The sequence below is a fragment of the Pocillopora verrucosa genome, chromosome 7 (assembly GCF_036669915.1).
Source record: "Pocillopora verrucosa isolate sample1 chromosome 7, ASM3666991v2, whole genome shotgun sequence".
NCBI lineage: Eukaryota > Metazoa > Cnidaria > Anthozoa > Scleractinia > Pocilloporidae > Pocillopora > Pocillopora verrucosa.
The window spans coordinates 2,305,933-2,330,838 of NC_089318.1; the positions used below are offsets into that span (position 1 = coordinate 2,305,933).

General features: G+C 38.1%; 2 protein-coding genes across 3 annotated transcripts; one reads left to right on the top strand and one right to left on the bottom strand.

Annotated features, from left to right (window-relative positions):
- Positions 1-1,782: 1,782 nt before the first annotated feature.
- Positions 1,783-18,176, top strand: LOC136282238 (serine/threonine-protein kinase D3-like). 2 transcript variants are annotated; one of them, XM_066169567.1, is made up of 19 exons: positions 1,783-2,048; positions 5,278-5,416; positions 5,996-6,127; positions 6,722-7,068; positions 7,464-7,500; positions 7,961-8,041; positions 8,469-8,782; positions 9,459-9,536; positions 10,331-10,595; positions 11,296-11,363; positions 11,529-11,601; positions 12,062-12,168; positions 12,374-12,430; positions 13,092-13,196; positions 13,970-14,077; positions 14,465-14,625; positions 15,314-15,420; positions 15,534-15,619; positions 16,164-18,176. In XM_066169567.1, exons 1-19 carry the CDS (start codon positions 1,920-1,922, stop codon positions 16,386-16,388), a joined length of 2,619 nt encoding a protein of 872 aa, XP_066025664.1. In that variant the 5' UTR covers positions 1,783-1,919; the 3' UTR covers positions 16,389-18,176. The 2 variants fall into 2 exon arrangements, with proteins under 2 accessions (XP_066025664.1, XP_066025665.1); XM_066169568.1 differs by having other exon boundaries at positions 6,722-6,855.
- Positions 18,177-18,891: 715 nt separating this feature from the next.
- LOC131783954 (uncharacterized) lies at positions 18,892-23,891 on the bottom strand. The gene is made up of 7 exons (XM_059100732.2): positions 23,496-23,891; positions 22,812-23,322; positions 22,348-22,462; positions 21,667-21,778; positions 20,865-20,948; positions 20,133-20,203; positions 18,892-19,852 (listed from the first exon to the last, which is right to left on the bottom strand). The coding sequence occupies exons 1-7, from the start codon at positions 23,816-23,818 to the stop codon at positions 19,668-19,670; spliced, it is 1,401 nt and encodes a 466-aa protein (XP_058956715.2). The 5' UTR covers positions 23,819-23,891; the 3' UTR covers positions 18,892-19,667.
- Between the last annotated feature and the right edge of the window lie 1,015 nt (positions 23,892-24,906).

The window sequence follows — 24,906 nt, forward strand, 5'->3', positions numbered from 1 at the left end:
TTGTACGTTGTGGTTTGAGAGAGAGAGTGAGCGGAAAGGCATGACTGTCTTTTTTGGTCTTGAAGGTTATTTGCTATCAAACAAATTATGATTTTCGTGTCTAAAGCAGAGGGTGCGAAATTAGGAATTAGCCTCTTGTTCCGATTGTTTGTTGAACCTTAAAACAAACCTGTATCCGCACATCACTGAGAGTGGCTTTGGATAATCTCAGATATGAGATGTTAGTATCTTTTTAACTTCCTGTGAGTGAACATCCTCTAGAAAATCTCGGAGGCCTTTGAATTATATTTAAACTTGAGCAAGTTTCACATCGCTTTTCGTCACAACGTCGTCTCGTCATTGGGGTGTCCTATTCAAGTTTCCGTTTGGTTGTCAAGCACATGTTGCATATCGATCCAAATGTTCAATGTTAGCTCTGGAAGCGGCCAGTTGATATCAGTCATCCTTAGTTGTTGTTTACTGGTAGCTTTCCTAGGGCTTGGAGGTCACTCCCAGCCTGGCTAATAGGTAGTTCAACCTACGAAAGTTCTCCCAAGGCCATTGAAGAAAGAGTGAACGGCACGGCCAATATAAAGAAGCAATGTCAAATTTATTCAGATTTGCAGGGTTGGTAACCATTTTCACAACGACACGAAGATAGTTGTGGAGATGAAAAACATTTTAAACCGTATTTGGTGTAGAAAATTTGACCTATTCTCTAAACTGCGTTATTACTCCTAAGACATATCATTGCTACATACAAATATCAATCTGTCAGATTATCCCATTAAATAAGAAATGTCCTCCTCGAATTCTCAAATGAAAATCATTCCTACGTCTTTCTCAGTTACCAGCATTCCCTTCACTTGCACTTGTGACATTCTGTACTAGAAATGCGTGAGCTAACAGCGCTCAATGAAGCTTAAAAGAATGTTCTATTTTCAGGTAAGGGAATACCCCTGGCGGTAATAAGTTATCAGAGTAGTTTCGAATTCCTTTGCCGCAAATTATTTAGACTTCGTCAATGTTAGATAGCATGGTTATTACACAATATGTCATTTCAAATCGGTGTAATACTTCACAAAACATTAGTAACAGTCAAATTTGCGACTCTTCATTGCAGGCTTTTCTTGACGAAACGAGAGTAAACCACTCTAGATGTATAGAGTCGCAGCCTTAACCGTGACTGCGAGCTGTTTATAGAACTGGATGGTCTACTTGTTGTCTTGCTCGTAAACCATTATTTTGTCTATAGAGCGCATTTCTGTGACGTCAGATTCCTATTATTACATTTGCTCTGACGTTATTGAGAAGAGGGACTTACGTCATCAGTGTCAACCTAACCAAATTCGTTACGGCAAATCGCGGAAGTGCATTGAAAAAGCAAAAAATGAGAAAGGGGCTTTTCAGGAAAAGTACTTTAAAGCAAATTTCTTGAACTATCGAATTTCTTTACCCACGAAATTGCGTGCACATAAAACTTGCAGTTTGATTGTTATATTGTACTCTGTATTGAGCAGTCTTTCTTGTGTCATAAAAGATTGAAAGATCTCACATTCCATTTTTGTTGCAGGTTGGCGAGCTTGTAGTCTTTCATTTCATTTGCTATATTAGGCGTTATTACACTGGACGTACGTTTATCAGTTCAACCATTTATTTCCGTTTCTTTGCTTGTTTGCTTTTGTGTATTATGATCATACAATTTTACCCTTCAAACAATACCGGAAGTTAAAATTACCGGAAATACGTTCCTCTCTTTTTTTTTCTGCCGGGCAATATGTAGCTGTCACGTGACAATGTTGTCGCCCATATTGTTAGGGAAATATTTCTAGTAGAGACAGTAGCGAGTAATAACTCTTTGGTCAGCGAAATTTATCGCCTTTTGGGTTGTGTGTGATTGATGTTTAGAGAATATTCTTTGATGATTTGTGTGTACAGCTATGACTGAGCCTGTCTATCCGCGGAGAGGAATTTCCTTCCAATGCGGCTTGGCAAGGGAAACGTATGGATTTGAAGGAAAGGATATGTCGGCGTTAAGAGAACTGGCACATTCGTTCCTCGATCAAAAGGTATAATTAAGCTTATTTAATCGCCAGCATTTTGGTTCAACCACAGTTGCTCTCTTTTAGGGTTTATCCGTGAGAAATATAGCATCCAACTGCTGACGTTTCTGTTACTTTTAATTCGGGGGAAAGAACAAGATTCGATCATTCGGATCTTTAATTCTCAAGCTTATATTTTCTGCTGATCGCACAAGGAACAAATCTTTATCTTGGCTCGTAAAGTCACTCTTTAATATCACCGACTGCTTATTAGTCATCGAGTTCGCCGCCAACTACAGAAAATAGATGGTGACTTTGATGGTCAATAATTTTTTTGTTTTTATAGTTTATTTAACGGTTGCGAGCTCACAGGATGTAAAATGACAGTTTGTGTCCGTGTCTTTTAGAGGGCCCTTTTATTTAAATCGTGTTTTGTTTAAATATTCACCACGACAGACCGCATGGCCGATTATAGCATGTTTAGTGGTTGTATATCTCGATTTTCTCCGACCGCCCCTTGTTCGTGAGCGACAGTCGATAGCGAAAACAACGTGAAGAACCATCAACGACTATTTGCTGTCACGCGGCATGGGTCATTCATCCAAGACACTAAACCATTCTAGCGTACGGAGTAATATCTTTCGAAGTTTTTTTCGAAAATTAAAATCTGTGAATGAAAAATGAACAAGGGTCTCTCGGCTCAGAGTTTCCGTCAATTTAAACCGGTCTAAAGTGATCTTATCTGCAAGTGGTAATGTTCTTAGTTGTTAAAGTTTTCAAAGTTTGTGGACGGTTGTTCATATTGTTCAAGTGTAACTAGACTCTAAATCGCTATGTGTACAATTTTTCTATACCCCTGGTTAACGTCTAGCTTCATAAACCATTTTGCATCAACCAGATTCCTCTTTTGGGAAATTGGCAAATTAGTGCAATGGATCGGTCATCAAAGAGACACGAAATAGGTGATGTCGATTTATGCTGTGTATCGGTGCGTTTGTCGCCACACCAGCGCCAATAACTTCCTGTTTTTTTCTTTAAGTTTTTCTTTTAACTACGGGTTCTTCTCAGTTGAACAGTCATTAGATAGGTTCATTTGTCGTCGTAGATATTCAAATAACGTCGATATTGCCAATTCTGGAGGCGTTTTGTCGCGTGCACCTGCAAATGTCACATTTATAACCAAAAATATATTCAACATCAAAAGCTCGGTTCGATCACGAACTTCGCACGTATATGTCATTTCAACAGGCTTTGCTAGAGTTTGTATCGCTCTAAATTTTAATCAGAATGTTCGTCAAAGACCTGGAAATTAGGCAAGTTTGTTTATTTTCTCCTCTTTTGGTTTTTTTTTTCTTATTGTTAAATCAAAGGAATAAAAACCCCGCTACTGTAGTTTGAGTGTTTAAGACAAATTTACTAAAACTAAACAATGCTTTTACTACTTCAAGTGTGAAAAAAATTCTTATTTGCTTATACTTGAAAGAAAATTTTTCCCTTTGATGCTGTATGTCAAATTCAGCAATTTGCAAATTGAAAATGATCTCATGAATGAATACCAGCTGTTTAGATTGAGCTTTGTTCTGTGAAAATTTACAAGCAGAAGAAGTAGGTAAATGCACACTATTGCATTTTCATTCTACTTGCATTATATCCTAGTGCACAATGAACTATTTTTAGGATCTGAAATTTGATATCTCAAGCATAAACAACTTAAGGCATTTCTTAAACTGGTTATGATCTTTCTTGAGTAATGTTCTGCTCTTGACGAACTATCACTGCTGGATCCTTAAGCATGACTGCAGTCAGCCTGTGTTTGAAGTACACATCTGTCGTTGGTCGATATGAAAGGGTTTGTGTGTGGTATGATTGGGATAATGAACTTGAAAATCCAATTATCCTGATGTAAAATGGATTATTTTGACGTTTTTTTTTTTTTGTCTTGAGTTTGGGTTACTTGTGTTAAAGAGTCAAACACATTATGTTATCTTCCCAATTTCGTTGCAACTCTTTGTTCTAAGTGGCAAATCAATTTTTTTTTCACCCAAACAGTTCAATTTAAAGCATCTTTTCTGTTGGCTTTTGTTTCTCTACATTCTGTCGGTAAGATTTGATGAAGCCTGTCTTACAGGTGATACGGGCAACTGGTTGATTGCTAAGTGCTATTTTGGGGAGTTTTACTACACTTACCCAATTGATACATAATAAATTTACCATGAGAATGAAAACAAAATAGTAATGGCAGAGGCATTACACCAATAAACTGCAGTACTCTCCTGCTGTGCTCCTGTAGAAAATTTCTGGTGTCAAGTTATGATGTGTTAGTAAATCAATAGAGTCCATATGCTCAGGCCTCTTCTCAGAGTTTAACAGATCAAGTTAAAATGGGCACTTAGAGGGGCCCAAAACATTTAGGTCAAAGAACATCAACAGTTTTATGATGATGATGTAGTATTATTATTATTAGTAGTAGTATCAATTATAACTATGACTTTGGAGGGCCTTGAGCAAATAAGAACATATAAAAATGACGACAAAAGAGTACGAACAGTTACCCTAGCTTGCAAGCTATTTAATGCTTAAACTTTCCACGAGTGACCAAGACAGAATTTCTCCTTACAATATCAATACAATATCCAGTAAACAAGTGACGAGAATAAAGAAAAATCTTAACTAGGGGATCATTAGTTGATCTAATACCAAATTCTCCAAGCTAACATCACAAGAACTATATAGCAGACAGTAAGGAGAATTACTAAAGAGATCTTGGGAGTTAAAAGGTTAGGCCTGCAAAATATGCCACAATGCCTGACAGAGTAATGATAATTCATGTTTTGTTCATGAGAGAAACACCCACAGTACTTCTCTTTCCACAATGTCCAGGAGGGTAAATACTGTAAGAAATTATCAAGGAAGACTGATTTAATATACAGGGGTTAGAGGGTCACCCTCTGTAGATCAGCATCCCATCAGTGTATGGAATTATATCTTTCGAAGCTTTTTCAAAAAGTAAAATCTGTGATTAAAAATAAATAAGGGTCTCTCGGCTCATGATACAAAACAAACATATGCTTCAGTAGCAGAACAAACTAGGCTCAGGACTTTTTCACAATTTAACTAATAACCTATTTTGATTATAACACTCATAGTGCATTGTGCTTGTAACATTGTGCTTAATGTTGTGTGGGAAATTTTGGATCACAGACTGTTTTGTGTCATTTAGCTGTGTTTCTTTTCTCTTTATTTTTTTCCCAATCAGTTCCCAGACCACTCTTGCATTGGTATAGCAGACAAAGTGATCATGTTTATACACAACTATTCCACAACTAACATATTGGAGAAGTTAACCAGCGTGGACCAGTTGCATGAAGGCTCTGTTATTGAAGTTGTTGTTTCAGGTATGTCAGCTTAAAAACTGGGTTTGCTGCCAAGAGAAAATGTTTCACTCTAATTACTTATATGTGAAATATGATTATGTTATTTCCCCAGCAAGAGGTCTATATGGGTTTATAAGTGGTCAGTGGGTGGGTGTGATGCAAATTGGAGAAGTTGACATCTTAGAAAATTATGATGTTATGTATTCCAGGCATGAACAGCATTGTTTGAATCAGACCATGACCAGGAAGAAATTAGGATAAAGTTAATTAAGTTGACAAGATGAAATTTTTCTTAGTTTTGCCTTAATACACTTGTCACCGTAACTGGTTTAGTTTTAAAGGGACAAACTTACGGCAGAGAAGAGGGTGGGGATGGGGAGGCACTTTTAAGGATGGAGTGTTAATTGTACATGAGATGGGAGTCTCTGATATTTCAATTATGTTTTAAATTCTCTAAATTTTGAAGTTAAATGGAATAAATGTCAATAATGGCAAATATTTGTGTTGATTATTATCATTATGATAATAATTCCTTTTATCTTTTTTAAGTATTTTGAATAATTTTCTTCTTTGTTGATTTTTTTTTTTTTTTTTTTTCAGCTAAAGTCCCAGCAGATGAGACCATTATTCGTCCTCACATGCTGATTGTTCATTCGTACAGATCTCCAACATTTTGTGACTTTTGTGGTGAAATGTTGTTTGGCCTTGTAAGACAAGGAATCAAATGTGAAGGTACAGTCTCTAGTTATTATTGATATGGTACTCTTTCATTCTCAGGATCTAAAAATGGATTCTTGCAACAGAAGTCCCTACATTTCTTTGATAAATGCTGACAAAAATCTGGACTTTTATCAAGATAACATCTGCTTGATCTTTTCTGTATACAGCTTTTTATATCAGTGCCTAATTACTTGACATTGTAATAACATTTTAATGAGAAATGAACACATGGTAACCTCTGAAAGTGAAAGACTTTCTGTTTGTCAAACAATTTTCAGAACTATGACTTTGTCACTCCTCCCTCCCCCTCCCCCTCCCCCCACCCCACCCCCCACCCCACCCCCATATGAAAATGTTTGTTTCTCTCTAGCTTAAATCACATCACTTAGAAATGAAAAGGTCACCATTTTGTTAATGATCATATGCTGTATTGACAACTTTAGCTACAAATTTATTCCTTTTAAAAATATTTCTCTACTTACCATGGCAAACCATACAGTAGCAGCTGGGCATGTTTCTTTACTTGGTCATGTTCGGTAAAAAGGATATTGTAAGAAAATGGAAGACTTTGAAAAAGAGCAAGGACTGTTACCTTTACTTTCACAGGATGTGGTGGTAACTATCACAAAAAATGTGCATTCAAGATACCAAATAATTGTTCAGATTCAAGACATCGCAACAGTGCTTCTGGATTAAACATGGCTCTGCATTCACATACTCTTCCGAGGCCAGCTTCTCAGGTCAGTGGCCCAAATGATTCAGCATTCTTGATCCAGCACTCCAATTCCTTTTCCGAGAGCCTTCCTTCATCAAGAGACAGAAGGGCAACTTGGAGTGGTCGTCCAATCTGGATTGACAGAATGCTGTCTGGTAGAATCCAATTACAAATACCTCACTCATTCGTGGTTCATTCCTATAAAAAGCCTACAGTGTGCCACTTTTGCAAAAAACTGGTAGGAAAAATGACTTTGTGATAAATCATAGAGTTCCTTTGAAACTACATTATGTTCAAAATTAGCACTCCTTAGACCATAGAGGCTGGTTGCTTTTGACCAGTAGCAGACTAGAGAAGTTGTCTTAAAAGTTTTAAAGTAATTCTTAAAGGAAACTCTAATCATGGTAAAGCAAGTTGTTGTTAAAATGATGGAAATGAAGAATTGTCCATAGAAGATTCAATATTCATTTCCATTTATGAAAACAAGTTGTAACTTTAAAGGTTATTTTAGACAATTAGGACTGCCTATTGAGATAAGGTTGCTTGTAAACAAAGTTACATTCATTGGATGCTTACACGTGAGTTATTGTTATTGCCAAGATCCAACATTGGCTATTTATTGTCTTTTCACAGTTAAAGGGCCTATTCCGTCAAGGGTTACAGTGTAAAGGTAAGGGATAAATTCATTCCACATTTTATATTTTGTGAATGTTAAGATTGTGTATTGATGAAAATAGGAATTCAAAGTAAGAAATGTAAAGGAAAAGGAAATCTGAATGCTCCTTGTTGAGTGCTCCAAACAAAGGTCAAGCCTTTGAGCAAACCAATAGCTGCTGTTGGTGGCAAAAGTGCTTGGGAAACTGAATTAAATAACATTTTTGATGGGGAAGCAAACATCTATACGGGCATGTAAAACTAAGTATCCCTAGACACATTTCTACTGATTAAAGATTTTGTGGATGTTCAACTAGAATCTTGTTAATGTCTAAAATGGCAATTCCCGTAAAGGTATTCCTCTTTGTGATCCTTTGAATAAAATTGACATGAGCAATTGAAAGTCAATATTGCTTTTCTTAATTTGTACTATTGAGTCATCAAATGACTGATATTCTTCTTTTGAATAATTGCAGATTGTAAATATAACTGCCATCGAAAGTGTGAGAAGTTTGTTGGCAAGACTTGTTTGGGTGAGGGGGCAATGGTAGAAACAGGTAAATAAAAAATAAGTGATTCTGATAATTTAAGTTTTACATGAAAACAAATGTAAACAGTGGTTGTTTTTTTAATTCTGTGGATCCCTAGGTCTGAAATTTCCTCCCCCTACCAATACCATATATTCCTTCTAAGTTTTAACCCATCAGCTTTCAAGATCTGATTGATAATTCTCCCTTCTAGCTGCTACACATTTCCTTGTAAATTAGTTATGAGAATTTGTGGTAAGATCAAGATAACAACTTCTACCTGATAAGTTTTTGTATTCTCATTAATTGTTTGCTGGATAATGTAGGAATATTGTAGGGAGAGGTTACATGTTAATCACTACTTGGAGTTAAAGGGTTTTAAAACCCTTAAACTCTAAATAAATTAAAATTATCATTATCCAACCAAAGATACAACCAAGAGTTTTTCATGCTGCAGGGTCTCTTGGCTCTTCTGACTCAGGTGCCATTTCTGAAAGTTTGTCAGAAATGGATCTTTCAAATGACATTCCAAATGAACAAGAGTTAAGTGAGAATGAAAGAGAAATTGAATTAGCAAGTCGCAGCAGCCAAGAGGACTTTGAACCAACTAGTCCCTCATCACCAGACAGTGAGTTGCCTCAGCTGACTCCTACAATGAGCAACAACATTCCACTCCAACGGATTGTTGTATCTGTGAAGCATACCAAAAGAAAAGGATCAAAAGTGTTGAAGCAGGGATGGATGGTGCATTTTACTAGCAAGGATACTCAGGTGTGGCATATGTTTTGTTGGCATTTAACCCTTTCACCCTCATCAGTGACCAAGAGAGGATTTCTCCTTACAATATCAATACAATATCAAGCAGACAAATGATGAGAATAAAGGAAGATATCAATTTGGGGATTATCAGTTGGTCCAATACCAAATTCTCTAAACTAAAATCACGAGAATTGTACAGGAGACAGTAATGAAAATTTTTTTTGAAGTCTAGGGACTTAAAGGGTTATTGTGCTGTGTCAATTCTGTTCCAAGTATTGCACTATATTTGTGCCAAACTAACTTTGTTCATTAATTTCAAGTTGAGCATGTTAGTGTAGCATGACATTCAAAACTATTCACTCCTCAGGGATCAATTTAAGGTTAGCTTGAGTTCTTACCACAGCAGGCTCCTCCATGCAGCACAACCATAGGACAACTTTGTTTCAAATGACGTGCATTTGTTGTCTATGCCAAATTGACCTTAAATGTACATGTGTGCATGAGACCATGACTAATTCTTATCTCTAAGCTCATATTCAAACAAGGTGTTTTAAGAACTATGAACAGTGTGTTCATTTCAAGTTTTTTTTTTTACTCTTTGGCTACGACTTTGTCCAGTGAATTCAGTTTGTCAATTCTTTTTTACTGATTTCTTAAATGAAGTTATAATTTTAAATTTGGTTTTTAGAGGAAAAGACACTACTGGAGACTAGACACAAAGTGTTTGACACTATTCCAAGATTCAACTAGCAGTAGATATTACAAGGTTTGTTCTTTGTTGAGTTTTATTATTTTATGATGAATAGCAGTTGGTGATGACACAAATTCATTAGTTAACAACACAGGGTGGCAAATTATTCTTCCAAAAGTTTTGAAACATCAAGAATCACAAATTTAAAATACTTATCGGTTTTGATTAGAAGTCAAGTTTGCTGAAAATGCAAAAAGTCTCCTCTTTTAAAATCACTTGCTCAGCATAATTATAAACCCACAAAGCCCAATTTAAACTTCTGATTTTTCTCATGAAGTTAGCTTTCCAGTGGTAAGGCGAAGAGGATATTGTTGCTGTGAACAATGAAATCGATTCACTGCACCTTTGACTTATCTGATAATTCTTGATCAAACATGGCAGAAACAAAATAGTGAATTAATACATTCATTGTGAAGAATTCAACAAATTGATCATTGAAAACACAATAAATGAATAGAGAATGATACTTGGGCCCACGTAGATGTGGAATTTCTTTTCGAGTGTTCTACTCAATTTCTCACACGTTCGATATCACTCACACTGAACACGAGAAGAGAAATTCCACATAAACAATTTATTGTACGCGTATTCATCAACTTGACAGTGTGGCATGAAAGGCGAGTGACTTGTCAGCAGCTGATTGGCGATGTTAAACACACGTAAAAAATATCGTAATTTTACATCGTGTAGCTCCAGCTTTCCTCAGGGCTGGTAATCCTTGTAAAACACCACATTTTGTATAATTATGATAATCAGTTAGTTCATGACATTCTAGGTTATATTTTTTTATCTTCTTCCATCTCTCACAGGATATTCAACTGTCTGAAATACTGTCAGTTGATTCTAATATTGACCCTCTGGCGACAGACGCCACTCGAGCCCCGCACTGTTTTGAAATGAAGACAAGGGACATGGTGTACTACGTGGGGCAAGTTGAAGACGAAAACGAGACCCCAGACCCTGACAGTGGAGTAGGAGCAGTGGCGGGGCAGGCCTGGGCTAGTGTCACGCGCTCTGCTCTTATGCCAGGTTGTGTGACACCGACCACGAGTGTTTGCCCCTCAAGCAACAACGGTGAGTCTACGTCACTCTACTTCGTTGCTCAATTTCCAACAAGTGCAGACTGTAGAAATTTGGCTGTAATTTTAAACAGCGGACATAAGTTATAAGCAATACGCAGAGATGTTGTGACTTTTGTCTTTTCACTCTCCTAGCAAAGTAAATCGTAACTTGATTTCAAAGTATTACTTTGCGAAGAGCATCGTGGTAACAACTGATAATCTAAGTATGGGCAAGAATAAAACGGACTTAAAAAAAAACTTTCATTTCTACGCTAAATTTTTCAAGAAGCGCTAAGAGTAGCATAGCTCCTTAACTTGAGGACGAGTTGCTTGAAACCTTGGGAGGCGATTTTTCTCAGTAGATGTCGTTATCCATACACAAGATAATCTCAAGTAATGTTGGATTTGAATGCTTTTGCCTCAGTACGATTTAATTGGTCAAGGAAACTCGCGCCTCCCCTTGGCGACTCGACCAATCAGATCCAAAACCAATGGCAAATTGATCACTCGCGTTTTCCCGCGCTTTAGGCGGTTTGCCTGTTTTCGCTTGAGTTCTCATTGGTTCCTTGTGATATTATCCTTGTTCCGATAGGCTAAAGTGATTACTTTACGTTTGGTTTTACGATGCTCGAAGGAAATGCGCTCTTACAAACGGTATGATGTAATTATAATGATCTGCTCTCAGTTAGCACTAAACTTTCCATTGTGTTTAGGTGTTAGTAATTCTGACGTAGAGATGGAAGTTACAGACGAAGAGGAGAAAGTGAAAGATGCTCCATTGGTTTGTAAAATGTTTCTTGGTCACGCACTCCTTACTTAGCGTATAGCAGCAAGCAATCAACAACAATCTTTTATTTCAGCTCTTAAATTATGCGAAATAGTTGCATTTTGTTCTTATTTTTACATACTTGATTAGATAAGAACTTTTTTCGTTTCTCTTTTGAAGGACATTAGTCAACTGTACCAAGTATTCCCTGACGAAATTCTCGGATCAGGACAGTTTGGAATTGTCTATGGAGGTATGTGTTTTAATTAGGTTTTCATTAGCGGCGTAGTTCGTTTGTGACAAACTCTGAGGTACTGATGCATAGAGGAGGTTATCTTCAGCTTTTAGTAACCCGTATAGTTACCCACCGAGCCATTCATTTCGTATTAAACAGAAAAAATCAGTCACCTTTTGTACATGTCAAGTAAGATTGAGCACTCAGATCCCTGACCTCATTCGCTATTTTGAATGTATTTGGAGGTAGGAAATAATCTTCCAAAGTTTTGTTACCAAGTCGAAATCCTGACGTGAACCTTATGCTCTCGAGTAAGTACTGTCCTTGAATAAACGGTGCCCCTAATAAGCAGAATGCAGCGGTTATCTGAGGAATAAAAGATAATAAAACAATTTTGGTATAACTCAATAATTTACACCAACCTTACAAATCTTTTTAAGAAAGCGAGACAGTGGATTTTTTTTTGTAAAACTAACAGGGGTTCATCGTGAAAGTGGACGAGATGTAGCTATTAAAGTCATTGACAAACAACGCTTTCCTACAAAACAAGAAGCGCAATTGAAAAATGAAGTAGGAATTCTTCAGGTGTGTAATACGCTGCTTTTCTCATTGTCTGTGCTTTCCCTTTTTACTGTTGCCAATTTTTAAAATTTTTTCAAAGGTGCTTGCATTAAAAAGATTACGCCCTAGATCATTTTGGAGAGTATGGCCAGAACCTTCGTTATTTAGCGTGCCGTATGAAAAGTTTTCATTAATGAAGTTACTTTTTTATTCATCTTATTTTCCTTAGCATGTCAACCACCCAGGTGTAGTGAATTTAGAAGAGATGTTTGAAACTCCTGAAAGGGTAAGTACAGCTAGAAAGAGAGCCGATTAAACCAACACCAAGAAACCTCAGCCAACCAGAACTTTAAGTAAAAACAAGCAAACTACGCGAAGCGCTGGAAAAAACGCGGGTGACCAAGTGCATCGCGAGTGTTTTTTTGACCAATCACAGTGCGAAGCAAAAAACAAAGCAATCCCAGAGTTTTTCCGAGACTCAAATGAAAACCTTGCTTCAATTGTGGGTAACTTATTTCGGTTGCCGCTTCTGTTGCTCACACTATGAATTTCACAAGGAGGAATAAAATGGGTCTCAGTGTAACGGAAAAAGCATCAGTTTACAAATAGGTGCTGTTTGGCTCTCTAGGAGAGTGCTCGTCGATTCTCGTGTCATCAAAACAGGCTTTTTACTCATCAGTCGAAGGAATTCAAGGAGCGGAGTCTGGGGATTGTAGATCATTGCTTTCCGTGTTGAAAATTCCTTTTGAAACAGAATGATAACTTGGTTGGGAAGAAAAACAGCAAAAGAATGAAAATAAATGAAAGCAACACAAGGATCATCAAGGATGTAGACACCTCACACGGAGTGCGCAGGAAAAGCCCGAAAAAACCGAGCCAATTTCTGTGGTGTGACTCGGGTCCCCCTATGTTTACAATAAATTCACGTTTAAACATCTGTCTTTCAGGTGTTCGTAGTCATGGAAAAAATGCGAGGCGACATGTTGGAACTTATTCTGTCGAGTGCCAAGGGAAGATTGGACGAGAGATGCACGAAATTCCTCATAACACAGGTAAAATGAATTCACTTCCCCTAGCAAGCGCAGCTGGGGTAACTTGCATCGAAAGCTCAATTCTGACGACGTAGCTTTAAGAGATCCATCGGTAATTGGTCGATATTTACGCACACAAATTCGAATCTGAGAAACAGCTTACAATGAGGAAAACTTTGATCTTTGGTTGAATTACAATGCACGCCGACAGGGTGGAATGAGTTGGGTCTGACTTTGGGATGATTCCGACAGGGTGCGACACAAATGCAAAAAAATTGAGAGTGGAAGGAAGACCTTAGTTCATTCATAAAGAGAACGATGTGAAATACTGTTTACCTCGCATGCTGTGTTACACTAAAATAATACAAATGCTTGAAATTTTCCCACGGACAGACATCACTTGAGAGAAATAGCAACACATTTTTCTTTGTCAGACCTAAGTTTTGGATCAATGTCGGTATCTAAGCAACTGCGCATCTAACACTCCCCCTAGAATCAACAATAGTCAACCAATAAAAAGTTAGGGTTAATGTTGAGTTGGGGGGGAGGGGGGGGAGTAGATTCACAGTGGCTCAGATACTTACAATGATCCCTAGTTTTATCATCATTGTTACTGCATTTTTTTTTTAAGCAACGATTCTTAAGGTGATAGGTATTCCATCGGCCAATGGCAACATTCTCCTTGATGGACGGATTTGGTCCAGAAGCAGAGATGTTGAATGAGTCATGTTGTCTCAACGATAAATGATCTCGATTTGCTTTACGTTTTTTCTTTTTTTTTTCTTTGCGTACAGATTTTAGTGGCTCTGAGAGATCTACACAGCCGAAATATTGTTCATTGTGACTTAAAACCAGAGAATGTGTTGTTATCGTCAGTATCATCCGAATGTGGTTTCCCACAGGTGAGGTTCCGTTAGTGCTGTTCTTTTGAAATAAATTTGTGGGCCTTGTTTTTTCTAGAGAACGGCAATGGTTAAGAGTAGAAAGCTTTGAAAAATAGTGGAATGAGAAGAACATAAAACAAAACTGTGAAATATTTGTAGATGTCAAGTGATTGTTGTTATTAATGTAGTCATTACACTTATCGTGATCATGATAGATATCTAGATCGTTATCATTATCATTATAATTATCATTATTATCATTATTATTGTTATTATTATTATTATTATTATTATTATTATTATTATTATTATTATTATTATCCTTGTCATTATCGTTATTATTATCATTATTACTATTCAGGAGCTTGTCGAGCGAGGCCTGATTTTTTTTGTTCTCTTCAACAGATCAAACTGTGCGACTTCGGTTTTGCTCGGATAATCGAAGAGAAATCGTTCCGTCGATCGGTTGTCGGGACTCCAGCCTACCTCGCCCCTGAGGTCCTACTCAATAAAGGATACAACAGATCTCTCGATATGTGGTCGGTCGGTGTCGTCGTTTATGTAAGGTAAGAAGAGAGCTTAACCACTACTTTTACAGAATTCATTTAGCCGTGATATTAAAATGATGATATCTTTCTTTACTTCTTAGAATAGCTTTTTTTCCCCTAATTTTCTCCTGAATTGAATTTAAGTGACGGAACTTTAAGTTTATTTCGTCGTTTGCCGCACACTGTAGAAGTCATCTTCAAGTTCTTTCTTGAAACAGCTGGGGAATACGTCTCGAGTCTCTCCACGGTATCACAGACACAACGATGAATAAGACCCTTCCATCCACACAACTATGCAAATGAATGAAAGCACTTATGTATTCAAACAAATTGGAAAATATGCTCTTCGACGACTGATCGCTGTGCAAAACCTGGGTGTCTTAAACGTGTCTAAGGCAGATGTCATTTATAGAGAATCTGACAGACTTGGTGCTAAATCGTTACGCCGCAAAGTGCTCTGGACTCTTGTCTCAAATGATGAGGTACTGGAACAGGGTGGTGGTGTAAAGGCGGGGGGGGGGAGGGGCAACATGCGTTTTAACACATCAGGGGTCTGTTAAAACAACTTCCTTGCAAAACCGTAACTTCTGCTCGACACCGTGGGAAAATTTGAACTTTCTTCGTTAGTATACATTGGTGTAAATGACAGCCATGGGACAAGCCGATCTCAAGTTGAAATTACAGACTGAAATCCGTTCTTTTTCAGTTTAAGCGGCACTTTCCCGTTCAATGAAGAAGAGGATATTCAAGATCAAATTCACAACGCTGCTTTTATGTATCCACCCGATCCATGGCAGGAGATTTCGCCTGAAGGTGAGTTTCAGTACATTTCTTTGTTTAAAACTTTCAGAGCGACAAAACTTAGTCTAATCATGGTTTCTCACTCATCAATGTGAATCATTCTTCTCTTCTCTTCTCTTCTCTAGCAATTGATCTGATAAACAATCTCTTACAAGTCAAACAGAGATGTCGTTACACTTGTGATAAGTCGCTTATACATTCGTGGCTCCAGGTGAGTTACAAAGAGCAAGTTCTGTAGCACCTAATGTAGCAACTTAGAAATAAGCTCGTGGATATTGTAAAGAGACTTGCTTTGGGCCCATTCTTTATTATCCCGGTATTTTTTTTTTTTTTGGGGGGGGGGGGGGGGGGGGGGGAGGAGTGAGGAGGGGGGATAAGGTAAATGTTCTATAGACACAACCAAAATCTTTCCCTTCCCCCAACATCCGACCACCCCACCCCACCCACGAAAGGCGGCAAATAATGACCACTCCCCTATGAGAAGATGACGAGATGTGATGCACAGTATCCCGAGGACGTTTTGTATTTTAAAAGAGGTTATTTGAAACGATTCCTTTAATCTTCGTTAATAATAAATTCATTTTTATTGAATGTAAGTCATTGTTTTCTCCAATTTTAAACATCCATTCCCCATTATCAAGCTCTTATTTGACGTATGAGTTGCTGGTTTCACGATCAGCAGTTTCAAATCAGAGTCAAACAATCTTCATTTTGTGTGACCCATTCAGTAACTTTTTCATCTATCTCGTACCCAGGACTATCAAACCTGGTTGGACCTTAGGAGTCTGGAAGCGGCTGTCGGAGAACGCTACCTTACTCACGAAAGTGATGACGCAAGATGGGAGGCGTACGCTGAGCAGCTAAAAGCGCGCCAAAACAGGGAACCCTCGCGGGAGTCAGCGCGGCCGACCAATAACAGATTTTTCCCACCAATGTCACCAACGGAACGCAAACTTCAAACAAGTATAAGTTTCCTGTGAAAAAAGCCATGGTTACATTTTAAGATAATTATAAGATACGTGTCATTAATTAATATTTTATTTGTCAGTAAAAAAAAGGCTTCTGACATGTTGCTATTCGTTAAAAAGACTATCCCCACGTTTGAAACTCTTCAAAGTTTTTCGATCATTGTCCAGCGAAACACAGCGGTCAAACGTCTGTGCTTGTGCGAAAGTTGTTGGGTGGCGTGCCTTAGGGCTATCAGGACTAAGTTGTTTCACTCGAGTTAAAAGTAATTACACAAGCTAGTTCGTCACGGTATTAAAAAAGTCTGCAACTTTTTTCGGTAAAGCTCAAAACAAAATATTAAATCAACAGGATACCCGTACATGAATAAGCTTTGTGTAAGTGTCCTTTTTCCTACTGTTGTTTCCTTTTTTAGATTTCTATGAACGTCTCAATTTTCCTTCGCTTCTTTTGCGGAACAATGTTTAATAATTTTTCGATAGAAATTTCGCGAAAAATTAGGGCGCGGACGTCCAGAATTGATCCCCTCGCGCATGCCCTACGCTTACCCGCTGTGTTGACTTGCAATGACTAATTTTGGGAGTGCAAACGTCCGGGAGGGGTGGGTGGGATACGAATCGTCATATTTTGCCAAAATTTCACTAAAAAAATTCCAATGTTGCAATTATAATGACTAGTAAATAACAGGCAGAATTCAATGCACACGTTTGCTTATATATTGTATTTTATCAATAATGATCAACATTCCACGTCGAAAGTTATTTGTAAGTTGTTTGTCCTAAATTTTAGTACAAGGATTGTATTGTCAATGAAAGGATGGTTCATGCAAAGCTGCTACAAGGATCTGAAACGTAGTTACCGTTTATAGTATTTAAGTAAGACTATTTCAATAATTTCACTTTTGTATTTTGGTGTTAAAAAGTGGCCTGTTTGCACATGTGCGATCTCGCTTCTAGTGCCTTCGTTATCCATGTCCAGCGGATTGACTGGTGAATTAAACAGAGCAGTTTTCAATTGAATGTTGTAAACCAAAATCAAAGTAATCACAACTACCAATCACAGCAAAGGGTTAACATCATTAACCAATCAGAACTCAGCAAAGACAGGCAACCAGCTTGAGGCGCGGGAACGCGAGTGACTAAGTTGAGGTTGCTTCTAGTTTGTATTTATTGGTTGAGAAGCTGGCGCGAGTTGTCTTTGACCAATCACAGAGCGAAGGCCAAACCCAAAACAATTCTTCATTACTTTCGGCACTCAATTGAAAATTTCTCTAAAACACAGAACAGGATAAGCGAGCTCGACGACAGAATCTTGCGTCCGAGCAGCTGACCAAATGGATCGCGGTACTCAAAACGAGATTGGCATAGCTCTGAAACTGAGTCTTTCCCGCGCACGTAGTTGACTGAGTGTAATGTTTGATCCAAAAACTCCAGACACATGATGCAGCCCTACAGATATCTGTCCGGTGGCTCTTGTTGGCTAATGCAATAATTAATCAAGTCCACCTGGAACTTAGGAGCCACATCATCAGGTTGGAATTCATGAGGTTGAACCTTGTTTCCAAACAGTAAAGTATTCTGCGCCATAAGATATGCACCTTTAAGCTTATTTTCAGTAAGATAACTAAAGCTGTAAAGTTCTGATGGGCCTTTACAAAACCGCGAGGGATTAATAGACAAAGGTAACTTTAACACAAAACAGAAGGCAATGTACAGTGTAGACCGTAAAATTAAAACGTGCGAAAGCTGAAGAAATTTTTTTAGAGGAACGTACCATTGCAAAATAAACTAGTTTTCACTCAATATTTTGTGGATGTGTTTATTTCGTGTTACGGACGAGTCTGTAAAGACGAAGAGGTCGTCGTTCAGAATTCGTGTCTACTTCCCCTTTTCTCTTTCCTTGATCGATTTGTTCAATCTAAGTTGTTCTTTCTTCGACGATCGTGAGTGCCTCTTTCTCACTTATGATTCCTTTTCCAGGCCCCGGTCGCTCGAAGGGTAAGTATTGCCGTCCGATGAAGAAATCTGTACCCAGTGGATAGCCAGCACGTCTGCTGGATAGCTATTTATTAGTTAAATAACGTTGTCCGCCCTTAGAAAAAAGACGATCCAGGAGATTTAGAGAATGAATCGATTGTCTCTGGCCTATTGTTACAGAAATAAATACATTGCGAGATCAATTCACCACAATGACGGATCCATGCGTTCGACTCATCGCACGTTGATTTTTGCACTGGCGGCAAAGGGCTTGGAATCCTTCTCTTTCGACGCATCCATGCCTGTTGGGAACTTCTGTTTTTGCTCAGTTGTTGGAGATAGAAGTTACCTATACCCACAGTTTGGCATGAGAACGGTAAATCTCATACCAAACAATTTCTAATCTGAACTTAACGCGCGTAAGAAACGACCTATCAGTAGCTCACCGGGAAACACTTCCGCTAACAGTGGGAAATTTAGAGTCCAGTTTCAAACTTTTCTGCCTGGAAAAGTAAGTGGCCGCAAGAATGGGACAAGACAGTGAAATTTTCGAAACTGTTATGGTATATTTCTGTTTCCTCAAAATAAAAATGAAGAAAGAAAATCGTTACAAAAATGTGCTTTAGCTTAATATCTTAAAACAAAACAAAAAAAAATACCAAAACACTGATGACAAAAAATTACGATTATTTACATACTTAAATCGCCCCTGTGCACTACATACTTACTAGCTAAGTTGAGACTATTCGAGGTGTCAAAAAACTTATTTGCCGTTACGAAATGCATTTGTTGTCTCGAAATTCGAAAAAAAACGTGACTGCGTTGTTGGTAAAGATACTGTTGCTAATAGGCTATAAAACTTCAAGAAACTTCAAAACTTTTCGATGCCGAGGGTTCTTTTACAACTTTGGCTTATTAAATTTCTAATGGGATAGATAATCACGTCACGGTTAGGTGGAGTGCAGGTGCCACTTGTTTATCACTCATGGAGAACCTACTGATTGCAAATCGAGTACATTCATAGCCTGCGAGGAGGCGTTCTCGTCCCGCGGGAAGGTTTAAGACGAGTCGGGAGAGGTTTACCTATCGCTATCTCGCGTTCCTTAAAGCCTCCTAATTTGGAAAGTCTCCTATAGGGCGGAAAGCAAAGAAGTGTCTTTTTGCTCCGACATAATTACGCAAAAAAAAAAGATTACTTTAGCAGGTAACAGTTTTGAGGATAGAAGCACTGGCTCTCCTCGGTGACGCGAAAAAAAGAAGCATACTTCACGATTTTACGAGCGTAATACGTAAAACCTTATAAATGTCCTCGGTGTCTTATTCATTTTGTACAACATAGATGTTAGGTTGTTTATCTTCGCGCAATCTCTGCCTTGACGGCGAGCGCGGAATACACAAGGAACACTTCTCCTCTCGTGAACGCTTCTGCAAGATCAGAATCAGCAGGGGCCCGGCAATTAGAAGAGACACGAACACTGTGAACACGATAAAACCAATTCTCGCTGATAGGAAAAAAAAAAGTAAAGAACAAAAATATTAGGAATTTTGTGAACCAAGAGGACAAAACTTTTTGAGTTCTACTATGGAGGGCCACAGAGCCCTAATGGTCTGCGAGCAGGACTCCAGGAAGAGAGATTTGGGTTCGAGCCTTGATCAGGCCATTGTGTTGTGTTATTGGCCACAATATTTAATTCTCCCAGTTGTCGTACTTAGCCTTAAGAGACAAAACAAGAGAGACCAAATAGAAAAACCAGAAACTAATAAAATCAAATTACTTCCTACCTGAAGAACACGAAGATTGACCTGGTTTTGAGGTGAAAAAATCGTTCTTACACTTGGTGCACGATGACGACCTGAAACAATTCAATATATCTATTCATTCTTGACCCTTTAACTCCCAAGATCTGATTGTTAATTCTCCCCTCTAACTGCTATACATTTTCTTGTGAACAAGTCACGAGAATTTGGTGTTAAATCAGCTACTTGATAAATTTGAGTATTCTTATAACATGTTGGTTGGACAATGTGTGTATGTTATAGCAAGAAGTTACATGTTAATAACTAATAGGAGTTAAAGGGTTAAAGTATCACGAGGTAACTTTCATATTTCAACGCATGCACATAAGACACCTCTGTAAAGATCTCTAGAAATAACGCATATTTATTCCATAATCTTCATACAAATAAAGCGGAATTTTACAAGAGGGAATGTGCACTTGACCTAAATCTAAAAGTAAGGGGTTTCGGGAATAGGAAACGGTCTACTAAACTGTCAGTTGCAGGAATGTCACGCAGAAATGTTTTCATTGCTTCCTTACACAAATCTTAATCCTTAAAACTCAATAATGGCACATGCTACACAGTGTACTGAGGTTGAGTTCTCTGAGTTTATAACCAAGGAAGAAACATCAAGTGCCTGTTTTTAGAAAACTGGAATCTTATCAACCACAACAAGAAAGAAATAATAACAAATATCAAAATAATAATAATAATAATAATAATAATAATACAAACCCTGTCTTTGATGCAAAGGTACCCTTTGCACAACGTGTGCACTGCATACTTCTTGTCTTTGAACTGTATGTTCCAGCTGGACAGCTGCAAGATCACAAGCAATTAAGTTTAATACTTCAATGTGTTTGGTGAAATTTTCTCTGATGAGTATTAATAAGGGAAACAGACACCAAAGGGTCTGTTAACAATCCATATAGAGCACTCACATTTTAATGAGCCCATCTCTGTAATAAGCTCCCCTCTCTATTCATTGACCCTCATAAATAAGACTCCTCTCTTAAAAGTCCTCATCTTAAATCAGCCCCCCCCCCCCCCATCTTGAGCTTTCCTGTCAAAGATCCCCTTCCTAAGAAGCCCTTGTCTCCACAAGCCCTCCCCTCTTCCATTATAACAAGGCTCCCTCAATGATAAGCCCACTGTCGAAAAAACACCACCCTTCTGTTAGAAAATCCTCCTCTTGAGTATGCCCCCTCTCTGATTTGCCCCCTCTCAGACATGCCCCCTCTCAGACATGCCCCCTCTATAACAGCCCACTGTCCAACAAGCCCCTCTCTCTTTTCTGATAAACCATCTTTCTAAGAAATCTCCCCTAATGTCCTGCATGGTAGTTCCAGGCTCTATTAACAAATTTGGACTGGTCAGGCTACATCCATATGCACCTTAATATTTGCATCTACTCAAACTCATTTATTGTGAAATGAATGCTTAGAGTTTTCTTCCACTATCTATTTTCATTTATCTCACAAGAAACCTCCCTTCAGCTTCTACCTATTATACAGTTTACCTTATTATTACAGTTTACCTTGTGCATCGTAGCATGCTTTTGTTTGACGCAGTTCCTAAGCTGTAAGTTCCTACTGGACAAGGACTGCAAAGAATGTTACTTGACAGAAACTCCCCTGGTCCACAGAGGACTGAAACACAAGAAAAAAATATCTTCAGTCATATTCCCAACAAGCTTTGTCACATGTGTTTAAACCCTACAGATAAATCGCTATCCAGTGGATAACTGTTTACAAAATGTACTGCACTATTCACCAGATAGCAATTTATCCAGAGGATAGTGTTATCCAACATTTAAACAACTGGGACCAGGCTGATGAGAACACATAAACTTACAAGCTAGAGGGTGTAATCTTGAGATTTCACTGAATTTCCCTAACCAGTTCAAATGGAAATGTGAATGACAGCAAGAAGGGAGATCTTTGAACTGGGAGCCAAGAGTAAACACAAGCCTTGTTTATAAAAATGATACAAGATAAACCTTCCATTACAGAAAGAAGTTATCCAGCTGACCTTAATCAGAAAGTGAAGGTTCCCTGAACTCAAGAATAGCCCATACTATACATACATGTATTCAATATAGCAACCACTAGCATATTGGTTTTAAGTACACAACTCACAGATTTGACTTACCAGTATATATTAAGTAATTTCAACCTAAAACTACCTCAGAATTTGAAACTTCAACCAAACATATTACCTGGGCAGTCTGCATCCACAGTGCAGTCATCGCAGGACACTTGATGAACGTTTTGCAACAGCACAGGTGACAAAAACAAACTCTTATTGACCATGTTACAGCTGAAATCACATTCCTCATTACCAACAAAAAAGCAAAGTTATTAGTCATACTATAAAACAAATTGCAATGTGTCGACTTCTTTTGATTCATCACTCCTTTAACCCCCCCTGAATCAAACATTTTAATGTTTGAATCAGGGGGGGTTAAAGGAGTGATGAATAAACCTTAAAAGGTTGTGAGAAAAAAAGGAAATGATCACAAACTCAAGATGCTCCTGATCTTTGGGCAAATTCTCCTTGTAAGCCACCATAGGAAATGTGTAGAAAAACAGTATGGAGAACCACCTTAGGTTGTGAAGGGTTAACTACTCCAAATTCAGAGCTAAAATAACTTGAAAAGCTTGCTGTGACTTCTACACTCACCTCTAAACTGGCCAAGGAATGATTATCATCTAAAAACAGCAAATGTCCAACATTTCTGATAAATTTTGTTCCAGAGAGTTTAAGATGTGAAACATGTCCCGTAATAATGGAACCACCTGCCAGTACTTTGTTTCCTTCCAAATATGAGTCAACAATAGATGTTTGATAAATGTTTTCTACAGTGAGGACAGGCCCAACATTCTTCACAAAGTTGCAATTTAAAATCTGCACGAAGTTGTGAAATCCTGAAAGAGTTGCCATCGATAGTAAAGGTAACTTTGGATGGTAACCTGAACTGCTTGAAATGTTGCTGTACTTAAGAATAATGTTGGATGAGCTACCAGTGATGCTTATATTTGTTCCTTTTACAGTGCACTGGCAGATCGCCACATCTGACATAGAGGCTTGGTGAATCACTGGCCTGCTATTTAGCCAGTGAAGATCAATCAAGCTCACTTCACAGAGCAGCACGTCTAATGAATAGTCAACTTCGACCAATTGTTCATCAACCCTATTTTAAAAATAGTTACAAAAAAACTTTTAGAGGAAACCAAAAGTTAAAAAATAGATTGCAGCATTTTTTATAAGCAAAGTTGGAGAAAATCAAAATACAAAGCGGTTGATAAGTTGTCACGTGAAAAAGCCATTGGACACACACAAAACTATATTACTCTGTTCACTAACCGCTCTCCCCAAAAAGTAACTTTCCGTAAGCTCCATCTTCCACAGTCCAGTTTAATACTTTCCAACTCTTCATATTTTCCCGTGGATATATTAACAGTTAGCGAGCTAACGTTCTTTCTAACCGCTAGATTGACGGCGTACGATATGCTGTAACAGGGCTTCGATGAAGCCCCACAATTAGGAGAGTTTACTCCAGAAGTGTTGACGAAAAAGGTCGTTCCGGCATACAAAGGACAGTCTTGGTTTAAGATCTCCTGCTGGAGTGCAAATGCCGGAAATACTAAGCAGAGAAATAATTTTACCACGCCTAACATGGCCTTCATTATCTAGAGGAGAATTTAATAGATTTTAGCCTTGGAATAATACTTAGCACGTGAAGAAGCGTCCGCCATTGCTGCTTCTAAAGGATGCTGGGAATGTACGTGAAAAGAAAAATTGAGGAGTGGACTTTATGGACCAACGGACTATACTCTGTCCCATTCGTTAAACAATAACTGACTTGCCTCCAAGAAACATGATTGTTGCAGATCTACCAGCGGGCATAAAGTTCACTATAGCATAGCTCACTGGCCATTCTGATTATTATTTTAAAAAACACTTCTGTAGTTCTATGGGCCTCTCTACTTCAGTAGGTACCGGGGCCGGTCGAGAAAATAATTGATTCGAAGACTGTGCGTCACGAGAGAGAGCCAAATATTTTTCCCTACCTCTTGAACCAACCCGGTCAATAAAGATATTTTCATATGGCCACTCTTTCTCTTTCGACCCAGCACATCGCATTTTTTTCGAGCGAGACCGCACACAGGGCCATACGGCTTTTTGCGCCATCGCTTACTGTCTGTGTGAGACTGTAGAGGTTATTTCCAATGCATAGAATCTTTCAAAACGCATCATTCTGAAAAGGCCTCATTCTTTGTGTTAACAGGTTAAAAACAGAGGCTTTTGAAAACGGTAGTGTATAAAGCGTCACATACGGTCGATTTTAGGAGCAGTTTCGGGCGTTGTAGCGTGAATGATTGGGGAAAAAAGCATCAATAGTTCAAATTAAAAGTTAATTGTGAGGAAAGTTTAAAACTATACAAAAAATATTGCTTTGTTTAAGGTTACACGACACGGAATATTTCTGAAAACCAATCGCATTAAATTATTCTCAAATAAAATAAATTCGTCATGAAATATTAACAATTATTTCATGACCGCGCGTTGGATATGAGATGATAAATAGCCAACAAGGGACATAGAGCCACTGAGTTAACTTTCAACAATCTCGTGTCCAACAAGTGCGAATGGAATAATTGTTTCATTAAATTTCGTTAAATCCTTAATGTTTGGATAATTAGAGTCTTTTTTTGCTCTTCTCAACAATTAGCGCAATGTATTTCCGTATAAAGTGACCCGGATTATGAGCTAA